Source organism: Colobus angolensis, unplaced genomic scaffold, assembly GCF_000951035.1.
Source record: "Colobus angolensis palliatus isolate OR3802 unplaced genomic scaffold, Cang.pa_1.0 Scaffold103, whole genome shotgun sequence".
NCBI lineage: Eukaryota > Metazoa > Chordata > Mammalia > Primates > Cercopithecidae > Colobus > Colobus angolensis.
In genome coordinates, this window is record NW_012111253.1 from 6,018,180 (window position 1) to 6,031,987 (window position 13,808).

At 38.9% G+C, this 13,808-nt stretch overlaps 1 protein-coding gene across 1 annotated transcript in view; it reads left to right on the forward strand.

The window, feature by feature from the left end:
- USP9X (ubiquitin specific peptidase 9, X-linked) overlaps positions 1–13,808 on the forward strand; it is a 154,875-nt gene that overhangs the window by 107,543 nt on the left and 33,524 nt on the right. The window contains exons 22-28 of the mRNA XM_011942716.1: positions 464–507; positions 843–968; positions 2,319–2,444; positions 3,634–3,800; positions 10,514–10,622; positions 10,851–10,997; positions 11,628–11,774. Of these exons, the coding sequence (XP_011798106.1) occupies positions 464–507; positions 843–968; positions 2,319–2,444; positions 3,634–3,800; positions 10,514–10,622; positions 10,851–10,997; positions 11,628–11,774 (866 nt within the window). The remainder of the gene's footprint in view (positions 1–463; positions 508–842; positions 969–2,318; positions 2,445–3,633; positions 3,801–10,513; positions 10,623–10,850; positions 10,998–11,627; positions 11,775–13,808) is intronic.

Here is a 13,808-nt window from a genome sequence, read left to right on the forward strand (position 1 = left end):
TTTTTTTTTTTTTTTAAGTAGTTCTTATTAGGTAAGTAAAAAGGCAGCTTCTTGTTGGGATAAAAACAGATTTTTGTCATGATCCCTGACACAGATGCTCAGTGAAGTATGCAGAAAACAATTACATGTATCCACTTTCACCTTTCTTCAATATTTATTCAGAGTATGTGCCACTATGGATACAGAGGTACATAATAACCTCTAATCTCAATGAGCTCACAGTAGGGAGCCCAGTGCAAAATTAGTAATATAGAAATATCTTAAAATAATATTGTAGAAATACTTACAGTATATATATAGGAGGGGAGTTGCAGCTTGAAGGCAGTTAGAATTACCTCGCTAACAACTATCTGTCACTGATTTAACAACTTGATTATACTGTTAAGTAAAAACTAGGGTACCTTTTGTACATTAGTCCTCTTACTGCTTTTTCAGTATTCCTTAATTTTTCTTTTTTTCAAAGCAAAACGTGATAACAATGGGGAATGCAAGCAGGGTCTGCCCAAGGCATGTACATAAAAGACATACAATACTTTACTGAGTCTCTAGAAGGGAACCAGGCTGTTTAGTTATCATTATCCCCTGCAAGTTAAGCTGAGCCCAGCTTTAGAGACACGAATTGATTGCTCTAGAATGAGGATTTGCAGACATATGCCACTACAGTGCGCAAGAGAGGAAGCCCACTTTGTTGGCAGTGCTTTTCATGGAGGTTGCCACAGGTTCTATAATGTGTGTATGCAAGGAAGTCGTTCTGAGGGAGTGGGTGATGAATGAAGAACAAATGGTTAGGTCTGGTTGTGTACAAATTATTTACTCCAAATAAAATGATTAACTTTTTTCAGATCAACCAAGTTACCCATGATCAAGCAGTGGTGCTACAAAGTGCCCTTCAGAGCATTCCTAATCCATCATCCGAGTGCATGCTTAGAAATGTGTCAGTTCGTCTTGCTCAGCAGATATCTGATGAGGTTAGTTTTATCAAGACTTCTGTCACAATTTTAACTTTCCTAGGCCCACTTATTTTAACCACTGTCTCATCCTTTAGATAATGTTCCCTTAGTATCAGTTTTGTCTACTATTAATATTAGTACTTTCTGTTTTTAATCAACTATATGTATAATAAACAGCATCCTTTTAAAGTATACAGATTGGGTGATTTTTTTTTTTTTTTTTTTTTTTTTTTTTTTTTTTTTTTGAGACAAGAGTCTCACTCTGTTGCCTAGGCTGGAGTACAGTGGTGCCATCTCGGCTCACTGCAACCTCAGCCTCCAGAGTAGCTGGGATTACAGGTGCCCCCCCGACCATGCCCGGCTATTTTTGTATTTTTAGTAGAGATGGGGGTTTCACGATGTTGGCCAGGCTGGTCTCGAACTCCTGACCTCAGGTGATCCTCCTGCCTCAGCCTCCCAAGGTGCTGGGATTGCAGGCATGAGCCACCGTGCCCAGCCCAGATTCGGTGAATTTTGGCATATATGTGTGAAAACACTGCTGCGGTCAAAACCAAATATTTTCATCACTCTTTCTTTATGCCCTTTTGCAGTTTATTCTTTCCCCAGGTAACCACTGCTCTTTTTGTCCCTAGAGAGTGTTTTTTGTCTTCTAGAGTTTTATATAGATGGATTATAGTATGTGTTCTTTTGTGTTGGGCTTCTTTCACTAAGAATAATGACCGAGAATTACCTATGTTGTGTGGATCAGTAGTTCATTCCTTTTTATTGCTAACTAGTAACCATGTGAATATTCCACATTTTGTTTATCCGTATTACTTTGTGAAGGACAGTTGGATCGTTTTCCCTTCTTGGCTGTGAATAAAGCTGATGTGAACATTGTGTACAAGTGTTTGTGTAGACATAAGTTTTCATTTTTCTTGGATAAGAAACTACAAGTGGAAAGATTGTCATCTTTGTAGTATTAAAATATAATAGTAAAGAGCTAGATAACTTGGGAAGCATACTTTGCTGTATTGCTGTTTAAAGGCTGGAGGTGGGGAATAAGCCAGGTGTAGTGGCAGATGCCTGGAGTTCCACCTACTTGGGAGCCTGAGGTAGGAGGATCTCTTGAGCCCAGGAGTTCGAGTTTGTAGTGAGCTGTGATCACACCACTGTACTCTAGACTGGGTGACAGAGCCAGAGGGCTCCCCCCAACCTTTTTTCTTTTCTTTTCTTTTCTTTTTTTAAGACGGAGGCAACTTGGGAATTTAAAGACAATGATACTACACAGTAATTCCTGTTTCCTTTACAAGGTGAAACATTTTTGTTTTTCTAAACATAATTTCACTCTCATTCTATCAACAGTTCTATTTACTCATTATCTTGCAGGCTTCAAGATATATGCCTGATATTTGTGTAATTAGAGCTATACAAAAAATTATCTGGGCATCAGGATGTGGGTCGCTACAGCTAGTATTTAGCCCAAATGAAGAAATCACTAAAATTTATGAGAAGGTAAGAATTATCACAGAACTATATTCCTTGTAAGCAAATGTTTCTTAATTGTGCTTGTGGTTTGATTTTTATTAGGTTTGCTATTTTTAAAAATTCAGTCACTTGCATCTTAATGGTTGAAAATTAACTGATAGCTATATTGAGAATATGGTAAAATTTTACTTTGAAAATGAAGTACTTAAGAATCCTGCTATGGGGCTGCTTTTTAAATGAAATTGCCTTTTTCTGCTTCTTGTGGGGGTCAGATATAATTATCTCATACTAAATTAGCTTTATCCCGTTCTCCTTTTTCTTTTATCATCTTTCTGTCCTGCGTAAATTTTGGTTTGTCAGTTATGGTATGGCATTTAAGTGTTTTTTTTTTTGTTTTATTCTCTTGAAGCCGTCAAAAATAAGACTGTTAGCCAATTAGATATCATTCCTGACCTTCTATTAGATTAAGCAAATTATCTACAGAAGAGAAACTGTGGTTGGCTTTTTCATTTATCATGTGTACCTGTCCCTGATGCTACATATTTAGAAGGAAAAATTGAGTTACAGAAACTTCCCTGGCTTGGTAGAGCTTCCTTTACATGGCCAACATAACCCTGATTCGCCTAGGGTATATGTTGATGTTCCATAGTATTTGTCTGGCACAGCCCTGGGTAGTCATTCAGCATATTAACTGAATACTTACTCTGTTTCAGGCATGTACTATAGTTACTACTTTTGGATTAATAAAGTCAGATTAGAATTCATTAGGTACCTCTCCAAGCATATTTTAGGTTGTAAGTCTTCGATACCCTTCCTGAATAGTCAAAGACAATTGATTTTGAATAAAATGGCACAATAGGCAAGCAACATAATGGAACTAGTCGAAAGTACCTAAGTGCTATTGTGGTTCTTGAGAAAGGATTGGTTGTTGGTTCAGAAGTAAACAACTCAGAAAGTCTCAAAAAAAAAAAAAAAAAATAGGTAGTGTGCTCCTCCAACCCTCCTTGAGACATAGGAAAATAATGGAATTAGACTTTATTTTCTATTATAGTCATTTACGGACTATTCTAAAGGGGCCTCAAGAGTTACATGCAGCCTTTGAGAGGCTGAGGCCAGGTGGTTTAAGTGAGTAGGTGAGTTTTAAGCACTAAATAGAAGTCGTATAAGAATTTTCTTAACCTCTTTGGGTAATTTGTTCTTGATTATAATTTTACAGACCAATGCAGGCAATGAGCCGGACTTGGAAGACGAACAGGTTTGCTGTGAAGCATTGGAAGTGATGACCTTGTGTTTTGCCTTGATTCCAACAGCCTTAGATGCTCTTAGTAAAGAAAAGGCTTGGCAGACATTCATCATTGACTTACTGTTGCACTGTCACAGCAAGTATGTGTCTTTTATAATTGTAAGAAACTTACTTTTGTAAATGGAGTAAATTCTTTTAGGCTGGTAAAATGTGTCCCAAAAATTAAATATTTATTGTCTCTATAGCATATTGGTATTGAGGAAAATAGTGTTTTGTTTAACCTAAATTTGTTTGGTTTTAGTCTCTGCAAATGCCAATATTAATTGTCAAAGCATGATTTTTTTTCTAATTCTAGAATTTAGTTTTACCTAGGAGGTATATAGGTTAGCCTGTTTCTAAAAATCTAGTGTGCAAGATTTAAATTATATAGGATATTAGCCTCCTATCTTAGATTCCTAGATGCCAGGTTTTTTTAAAGCCAAACAGAATTTGGTATGAAATTTGTAAGACAGGGTCATTGTAAGAACTTTTGCAGTTTACACTGAGAATAAAGATAAGTTATGAAGCTCATGTTTCCATTTCAAGAGCGTTTAATCAGTGGCAGTAATTTTGTTTTGGGCTTCTTTTTTGTGTAAGTCGGTCAGATTTATAGAAAATGTTGGTTTCCATCCTCCTGACCTTCGTATATGGTAACTTTATAAACTTGAGCTCTAATAGTGTCACCATTATATGTAATTAATCTGTTTTATCTATATTTTGTGAAAAGACACAAAATGTTTACTTTCATCGTTCAGTCACATGCCATTCAATAATGACAAAATTCATTGATGAAAGGTTAATGTAAAGTCACAATAAGCCATTTGTTGAAATGAAGAAGCATAGTGATAAGTAAAGTTTTAAAAATGTACATACTGTGGGGGGTAGGATTCAACTTGCCTACTCAAGAGGATGTAGAGTCTGAAGTGGGAATGTCACTTTAGAGTCTAAAGTGATTTAGTGGATTTAAAGTGTGAATGTCACTTATTTTAAGAAGTTCCTTGGTGTAAGTTCTTTGAAGACATCCAGTTCAACCTATTCAGAAACTCTTTTAACAGGATCCCCACAAATCAGGTTGGGCGTGCTATCTCCTTGAGAAGACAATTCTGCACATTGGAAAAGATAAATAGGTTTAGTAAGTCTAGTTCCATTTAATGATACATACATGTGGGAATGGTGAGGATAGGAAAGATGATTAGCCAACAGTTTTAATGATGTCAAACCTGGAGGGTAGCAAGTTTCTTATTCTATGTTGATTTTTTTTTAAAAAAATTTAAATTAGGAAGTTATTTCACCTCTTAGTCTAGTAACTATTAAGGAACTTGGTTTAACAGAGTTTTTTGCCCTCTACCCTTTATGAAAATTACCCTTATATAAGTCAGAACCATTTTGCCCCTCTCTTCCCTGAAACTTGCATGCAGTGTGGTAAAGTACTGTAGAAAGCATGTTATCTCATTATGTCACCGTATTGTCTGCAATAATAAAGAGGGTGTTCTAAGTTAGGATTTTTTTGAGTTTTAAGTACCTGATTTTTATGAATATCTGAATACCTATGTAGGTTCAAAATCCATTATTTCCTATTTGTAAGAATTTGACAGCAAGTCCAACTTGGATATTAATCATTGGCATTAATATTCTAAAATCTGAATCCCCAGGCCGGGTGCGGTGGCTCACGCCTGTAATCCCTGCACTTTGGGAGGCTGAGGCAGGTCAGGAGTTCTAGACCAACATGGCCAACATGGTGAAACCCCGACTCTACTAAAAATACAAAAAATTAGTTGGGCTTTGTGGTGGGCATCTGTAATCCCAGCTACTTGGGAGCCTGAGGCAGGAGAATCGCTTCCCGGAAGGCAGAGGTTGCAGTGAGCTGAGATCACGCCATTGTACTCCAGCCTGGACAATAAGAGTGAAACTCCATATAAAAAAAAAAAAAAAAACTGAATCCCCAAATACATACTGGCCCCAGGGGTTTCAGATAAGGGATTGTGAGCTGTGTACAAGTCTGCCCCTCAGATAGAGTTTATAATCCTACGGTAACATTTAAGCATAGTTACTTACAAGGTACTTCTCACTTAATCCCTATAGCAACTCAGAAGTAGACTTTGCTGATGGAGAGGCACAAGGACTGTAGAAATTAAATGACTGATAAGGACATAATCATCACTAAATGCTAAAACTAAGACTGAAGGTTTTCTACCTCTTGAGTTCTGACATTTCTGCCACACAAATTGGGCTCTGGGTGTAATTATAATCCACCAGCAAATTTGTGAATCCCTATGTATGTGCTTGGCCATTAAAACCAAAGTCAAATAAGGCAGTTCTTGCATTCAAGCAACTTTGAGACAGAAATTGGTGCCATAAAAGGTAAAATACTTTGAGAATTGGAAAGGGAATATCTTACTTTCTACCCGGAAGGAGCAAAAGTGAAGGTTTTGTGCTGGATGTAGCATGTGAGTTTGTGTTTGGGTAGGATTTATATGTGCATCAAAGTAGAAGATGGTCATTGCCAATGTATTCTCTCTCCCCCCCTCCTTCTCCCAGTTATGTGGCTTTTACTTCATGTGTCTTTGGACTCCATACACTTTCCTCCTCATAATCTACCCTAATCTAAGCAGTCTGTACCCATTGCCTGGACAATCATAGTATCCTTGATCTTCCCACCTGTAGTGTTGTACTCCTCTAATCTGTTCACTACACGACAAGCAGAGTGCTCTCTAGAAAATATGATCATGTTGCTTTCCTGCTTAAAATCTTTCCATGTCTTCCCATTATCTTTGAATTAAGTTCAGACTTTTAAATTTGGCTTATAAGCACTCCATAATTTGCTCCCTGCTTCTACTTACTCAGAAGTTTCAACTTAAATGCCACATATTCTAGAAACTTTTCCTTATCCCTAAACTAGGAAAGGTTTCCCAGACCTCTGTTCCTATTAGATGGTCTGCTTCCACATCATGACACTGACTTTATTTTATTGTAATTAGTTGCAGTGGATTTAAATTCTTTTAGATAAATGATACTCTTTTCTGCTGTTTCCACAGCCTGTTGTTTTATTCCCTGCCTAGTTAACTCACTTATGTTACCTCTCTGATCCATGAAAGCATTTGACTTTGCCACTCTTGGGGTAGTGCTTTCAGAGCAGAGCTGAGTAGTTGGTTTAATGTTTAGAAAAGGAGTCAAGGATAATACTGTAAAGGAGGTTAGTGGGAGTCAGTTTGACAGAAGGCCTATGGTGCTAAGGTCTAAGCAGCGTTTGATTTTAATGTGGTGTAGGCAGTCTCATGTATATGTTTGGTAAATATTGATCAAATACCTGTTGTATATAAGACACTACCCACCGTGGATATGGCAAAACGGACAAAATCTTAGCCTTCTAGGAGCTTACATGCCAAAAGGCATGGGAGAAGAGAAGACATACGAGAAGTATATCAGATAGGAATAAGTGCTATGGGGGTGATGTGTACAACAGGAAAAGGGGCTGTGTAGTACGGGGCATGAGTGCAGTTCAGTTTTTTATAGGGTGGTTGAAGAAGACTTCACAAAGGTGATAGCTTTGTTTAGAGGTCACCTTTTATCATTACCTTTCAGAGCAAAGTAATAATCCATGTGGCTCATGGGGAAAGTGTAGAGAAAAAAACAACATATATATGTCCAGGCATGTCAAGAACATGCCTGACATGTGAAAGAACAGCAAGGAAACTGAAGTGGATGGAACAGAGGCAGTAGGGGACGGGGAGTAAAGTCAGAGAGGATAACAAACACCCAATGAGGGTTTTTATAGGTCATCATGAAGACATTGACTTTGACCCTAAGTGAGATGGGAATCTTTCAGAGGGTTTTAAGCAGAGAAATGATGTGCTCCGCCTTAACTTTGTAAGTTTATTCTGGTTAAGAATAGTATTTAGGATAGCAGGAAAAGCAAGCTATTTTATGAATTCAAATGAAAGATGACAGTGGGCTGCGTGCAGTGGTTCATGGTTGTAGTCCCAGCACTTTGAGAGGCCAAGACAGGAGAATCACTTGAGACCAGGAGTTCGAGACCAGCCTGAGCAACATAGTGGGACCTTGTCTCTAAAGAAAATAGAAAAAATAAGCCGGGCATGGTGCACATGCATGTAATCCCAACTACTCAGGAAGCTAAGGTGGGCAGATCACCTGAGCCCAGGGAGGATGAGGCTACTGGGAGCCGTGATCGTGCCGCTGCACTCTAGCCTGGGTGACAGAGCGAGACCCAGTCTCAAAAAAATAATTTTTGTTTTAACTGGATGTGGTAGCATGCACATTTAGTGCTAACTACTCAGGAGGCTGAGGTGGGAAGATTGCTTGAACCCAAGAGTTTGAGGTTACAATGAGCTAGGATCATGCCACTAAACTCCAGCCTGGGTGACAGAGGGAAACCCTGTCTAAAATAAAAGGGACTGACTATTGTGAAGATAGAGGCAACAAGATTAGTTGACAGAAATATGTTTCTTTTGAAGCACTATAGAAGTCTGCATTTGCTCAGGAAAGTTTTATCAGGAATTGACAAGCATCAACTTTTTATTGCCCCCCACCCCCACATTTGGGCTGCATACCTAGCTTGTTGAAAAATTAGTAAACCAAAGCAGTGGGAATAACATATACCTTTGAAAATCTGAGTAAGTTATGGGCTTGCTCCCAAAAAACTAGATATGCCTAACTTTGGTTTACTTGGGTCCCCCCTAAACTCTACCTCCAAAAATTTTAGGGACTTCTGAATCCCTCTGATTTATAGGCCTATAGACTGTTTTCAGAAACCTAAGATACCCTCTAGGGAGGGAGATTAGTACACAGAATGTATGCTGTCAGGTCCTTTACACCTGTACTTTAAATTAGGTTCTGAGGGCTGGGCTCAGAGGCTCACGCCTGTAGTCCCAGCACTTTGGGAGCCCGAGGTGAGCGGATCATCTGAGGTCGGGAGTTCGAGACCAGCCTGACCAACATGGAAAAACCCCGCCTCTACTAAAAATACAAAATTAGCCAGGTGTGGTGGCATATACCTATAATCCCAGCTACTCAGGAGGCTGAGGCAGGAGAATCGCTGGAACCTCAGAGGCAGAGGTTGCAGTGAGCTGAGATAGTGCCATTGCACTCCAGCCTGGGCAACAAGAGCGAAACTCTGTCTCAAAAAATAAATAAATAAATAAAAATAGGTTCTGACTTACCTAGGAACTAGCACAAAGACAGAAATGTAGTTATCCATGAAATGCAGTTTGTGATGTCTGTAAGATATTCACAAATGCTTGGCAGGTACTTGTTGAGCATCTTCCATGTGTCATACGTCATTCTAGGTGCCAGGACCTCTGGCATCAAGAAAGCCTCTACCCTGAAAGAGCTTACTTTGTAATGGAGATAGACTACACATTTGATAACTGGTTCTTGAGCTCCCCCTATATGCCAGATACTATCCTAGGTTCCAGAGGCACAATGTTAACTAAATAGATGATGTCTCTGCCCTCTTGGAGCATTTTATTCTAGTAAGATCTATGTAGTACATAACGCAGTTTTTAAAAAAGATAGATCCATGATTCCCAGATCTGAGAATCATGAGACAAGTTTTTCCCAAGGGTCATCAGAGAGAAAATACGGTATTGTGGTTCTCAATCTTTTTTTTTTTTTTTGAGATGGAGTCTCGCTCTGTCACCAAGCTGGAGGAGTGCAGTGGCGTGATCTCGGCTCACTGCAACCTCTGCCTTCCAGGTTCAAGTGATTCTTCTGCCTCAGCCTCCCAAGCGTGCACCACCACGCCCGGCTAATTTTTGTATTTTTAGTAGAGACAGGGTTTCACCATGTTGGCCAGGATGGTCTTGACCTCTTGACTTCGTGATCCGTCTGCCTTACCCTCCCAAAGTGCAGGGATTACAGGCATGAGCCACCGTACCCGGCCTGTGGTTCTCAGTCTTTAGTGCACATCAGATTCACCTGAAGAGTTTATTAACACATTGCTGGGCCCCACCTCTAGTATTTCTGATTCGGGAGGTCTGCATTGGAGCCTGAGAATTGGCATTTCTAACAAGTTTCCAGATAATGCTGATGTTGCTGCTCTGGGGACCGTGCTTTTGGAACTGCCAGTACGGTATAAGGCAGCAGTTCCCAACCCTTTTGGCACCAGGGACCAGTTTCATAGAAGACAGTTTTCCATGGATCAGGGAGGTAGTGGGGGATGGTTTCAGGATGAAAGGATTCCACCTCAGATCATGAGGCATTAGATTCTCATAAGGGGCACATAAGCTAGAAGAACCCTTGCATGTGTGGTTCAGTAGGGTTTGCGCTCCTATGAGATTCTAATGCTACCGCTGATCTGACAGGAGGCGGAGCTCAGGCCATAATGCTCACTCGTCCTTCTGGCCTGGGGTTTGGGGACCCCTGGTATAAGAGACATATGCCACAATAGCATTACTGTGGTTACTACAGAATTTCCACAGAGCTGTTGTGCAAAACCATAGTTGAATAAAAATTCTGTGGAAGGCCAAAAAGATGCATAAAGTTTATTGTAGTAGAGCATTTGGTATATAGAGGAACATTTCCAGCCTGTTCCAAGAAAGAGGTGTTAGAAGGTAGTATCCCTCAAACTCTTAGTGTCAATTTGAGGTTATAGTCCTGGACATACAGCTTAAGTTCATGTATTATGTGGTGTTAGCTTGAGTGCTTGGTGTGTGTAAGTAGAGTAATCCTGTATCCTTACTATTAATTTATCTCCCTCTTATACTCCCCCCACCCCTCCTCCCCAAGAGGGAACAATGTTATAATCATTTTTTTTAAATTGGAATAATGTATTAAATGTGAAACATTTTTATTTCAGAACTGTTCGTCAGGTGGCACAGGAGCAGTTCTTTTTAATGTGCACCAGATGTTGCATGGGACACCGGCCTCTACTTTTCTTCATTACTCTACTCTTTACTGTTTTGGGGGTGAGAGACTTTAAAATATGCCTATCAATTCAATGTGATTCATTCTTTAAACAAGAAACATTCAGAAATTTGTGGTTTTAGCTTGCATTAAAGTCAGGACAGTCTATATTTAATAAATGAAGTACTACTTAATTTCCCGTACTGTGGTAGTCCTCTAACTCTGGGTTTTTAAAAAAGTGGATTTTGAGGATAGACATGTAAATTGATATTATTCTACTTTGTTTCCAGAGCACAGCAAGAGAGAGAGCTAAACATTCAGGCGACTATTTTACTCTTTTAAGACACCTTCTTAATTATGCTTACAATAGTAATATTAATGTACCCAATGCTGAAGTTCTTCTCAATAATGAAATTGATTGGCTTAAAAGAATTAGGGTAAGTTGCAGATAATACTCCATTTATATGTCATTATTAATAAATAGAATGTTTTATTGATGGTTTATATTTTTTGAGCATTTTGGTTAAATGGAAAACTCCAAAGATTGATAAAAGGGACCAAAGAATATACTCTGCATCGGTGGACATTAGTAACCTGCGATTCACAAAAATGAATGCATATCTAGTTTTGTAAAATGAATTGCTTACTTGAGACTTGAAATACTGATGTTCAGCTTCTTTTATTTTAGCATTTTGGGCCTTTTTGCAAATTCTCATTTTAAAAAAAAGTATTCTTGAATTGTTTATGTCAAAAATAAGTCTGATAGAGCAGAACTTTTGATCATAACATCTGATACTTTTTACTTAGGCAAAATGATACAGGAATTTATTTCTGAAGAGATTTGTAGTTTTTAGCCTTCAAATTAGCATTTCTTCTAGTAGTTCATAAAGCCAATTTCTAGAAAGTTCTGAAGAAAACAAACTTGTTTGAATGGAAAGACTTAAGGAAATTATCTCATATCCCTCCAGCTCTGTCTTGTTCTGGCTCCTCTCTCCCTCTTTACCTCCCTTTCGTAAGCTAGACATTTGATCTCTCCCCCCCCACCCCCAACCCCCCGCCTTTGGCAGGATGATGTTAAAAGAACAGGAGAAACGGGTATTGAAGAGACGATCTTAGAGGGCCACCTTGGAGTGACAAAGGAGTTACTGGCCTTTCAAACTTCTGAGAAAAAATTTCATATTGGTTGTGAAAAAGGAGGTGCTAATCTCATTAAAGTAAGTTCTGTGTTCTTGGTTGTAAGCTACATATCACAGCCTTCTAAATGTTTATAATCAAATTAATTTATAGTAGTATCATGTCTTTGTACTTTCTTGATGTTTTCTCTTTTTTAAGAATCTTTAGGCCGGGCGCGGTGGCTCAAGCCTGTAATCCCAGCACTTAGGGAGGCCGAGACGGGCGGATCACGAGGTCAGGAGATCGAGACCATCCTGAGCTACACGGTGAAACCCGGTCTCTACTAAAAATACAAAAAACTAGCCGGGCGAGGTGGCGGGCGCCTGTAGTCCCAGCTACTCGGGAGGCTGAGGCAGGAGAATGGCGTAAACCCGGGAGGCGGAGGTTGCAGTGAGCCAAGATCGCGCCACTGCACTCCAGCCTAGGTGACAGAGCAAGACTCCATCTCAAAAAAAAAAAAAAAAAAAGGAAAAATAAGTAAGACCATTACAAGCAGAGACCACCTTGTATAGAAAAAAATTCAAACATTTGTTAAATGACATCCTATAAGTGGTGTTGCTATTTGGCAAGATAAGTTTCATATCATGAAACCTGACATAAAATTCAAACTCCAGGTGAAAAAGTAGCCAAAGTAAAGGCCGTAGAGTACAGACGTAAAACTTTATTTATTTATTTGAGACAGAGTTTCACTCTTGTTGCCTAGGCTGGAGTGCAATGGCGTGATCTCGGCTCACTGCAACCTCTCCCTCTCGGGTTCAAGTGATTCTCCTGTCTCAGCCTCCCAAGTAGCTGGGGTTACAGGCGCCTGCCACCATGCCTGGCTAATTTTGTATTTTTAATAAAGATAGGGTTTCACCATGTTGGCCAGGCTAGTCTCAAACTTCTGGCTTCAGGTGATCCACCTGCCTCGGCCTCCCAAAGTGCTGGGATTACAGGTGTGAGCCACCACACCTGGCCCAGACTTAAAACTTTAAATTGCGTGTATTGGAAAACCTTTCAGGTCCTCACTTAGAAGCTCCTTAACATTATGAGTTCGAAGAAAATCTGGCTCTGAAGATTAGAACATGAGAAGTTACCATTTTAGTGCACCTTATTTATGTTCTCATTTAATGCCCACATCAGGCGCATGAATAGGCTGCAGATTTCAGATCTTACAGATAAGGAATTGAAGCTCAAAAGGGCAAGGGCAATATAAAATATTAATAACAGAAAAAGCAGAAATAAGCATGGTTGGTGCTGTTTTGTTTTAAGAGAAAATCGCTATTTAGAACACTTAAGAATATAACTGATTATAGTAAATCTTTAAGAACATGTCAGATTACTTTTTAATGTGTTTCAGAATATTTGGAAGTTTTAAATAACATTCTTAGGAATTTCCAAATAAATTGATTGCTTAAAAGGTTAGACCTTTAGCTGTCCTATCGAATCTATGTATGTGAGAATTATTTTTTTTTTAAACTTCATGGCGGTTAATTTTTTGATCACAGATTGGAGTATAGTATAATGTTGTTTGCATCGTTCCCTGTCATTGTTCCCTATCAACACATAAATATTTACCTAATTCATATTTGGCCATGCAGTTTAGTATGATATAATTAACTGGTCCCCTAGACAGTGATACTTAATGTTGTTTCCAGGTTTATACTAGGTGGAGGGAGATAGGAAGATGTACAGTGATTTACAATTATCACAAATCTACTGTCTTGCTCCCTCCTCACAGTAGCATTATAGATATAGGAAAAGCAAGTGTTACTTTTATTATTACATTTACTAGGAAGAAACAAAGTCACCTAAAGGTGGGGGAAAAAAAGAGGTGATAAGTATCAGAACCAGGATGCGAGCCCATATGGTTTTAGGATTATTTAAAACTGAGAAAATTATAATGTGTTGATATATTTAGATAACATTTCATTCCTTGGCAAACTGAAGGCAAAAGTATAAAATATTAAGAAAGTGAAAAATGACTAAAAATAAAGATGCAGGGGGGAGGGGGGAGGGATTGCATTGGGGAGTTATACCTGATATAAATGATGAATTGATGGGTGCTGACGAGTTGATGGGTGCAGCACACCAAC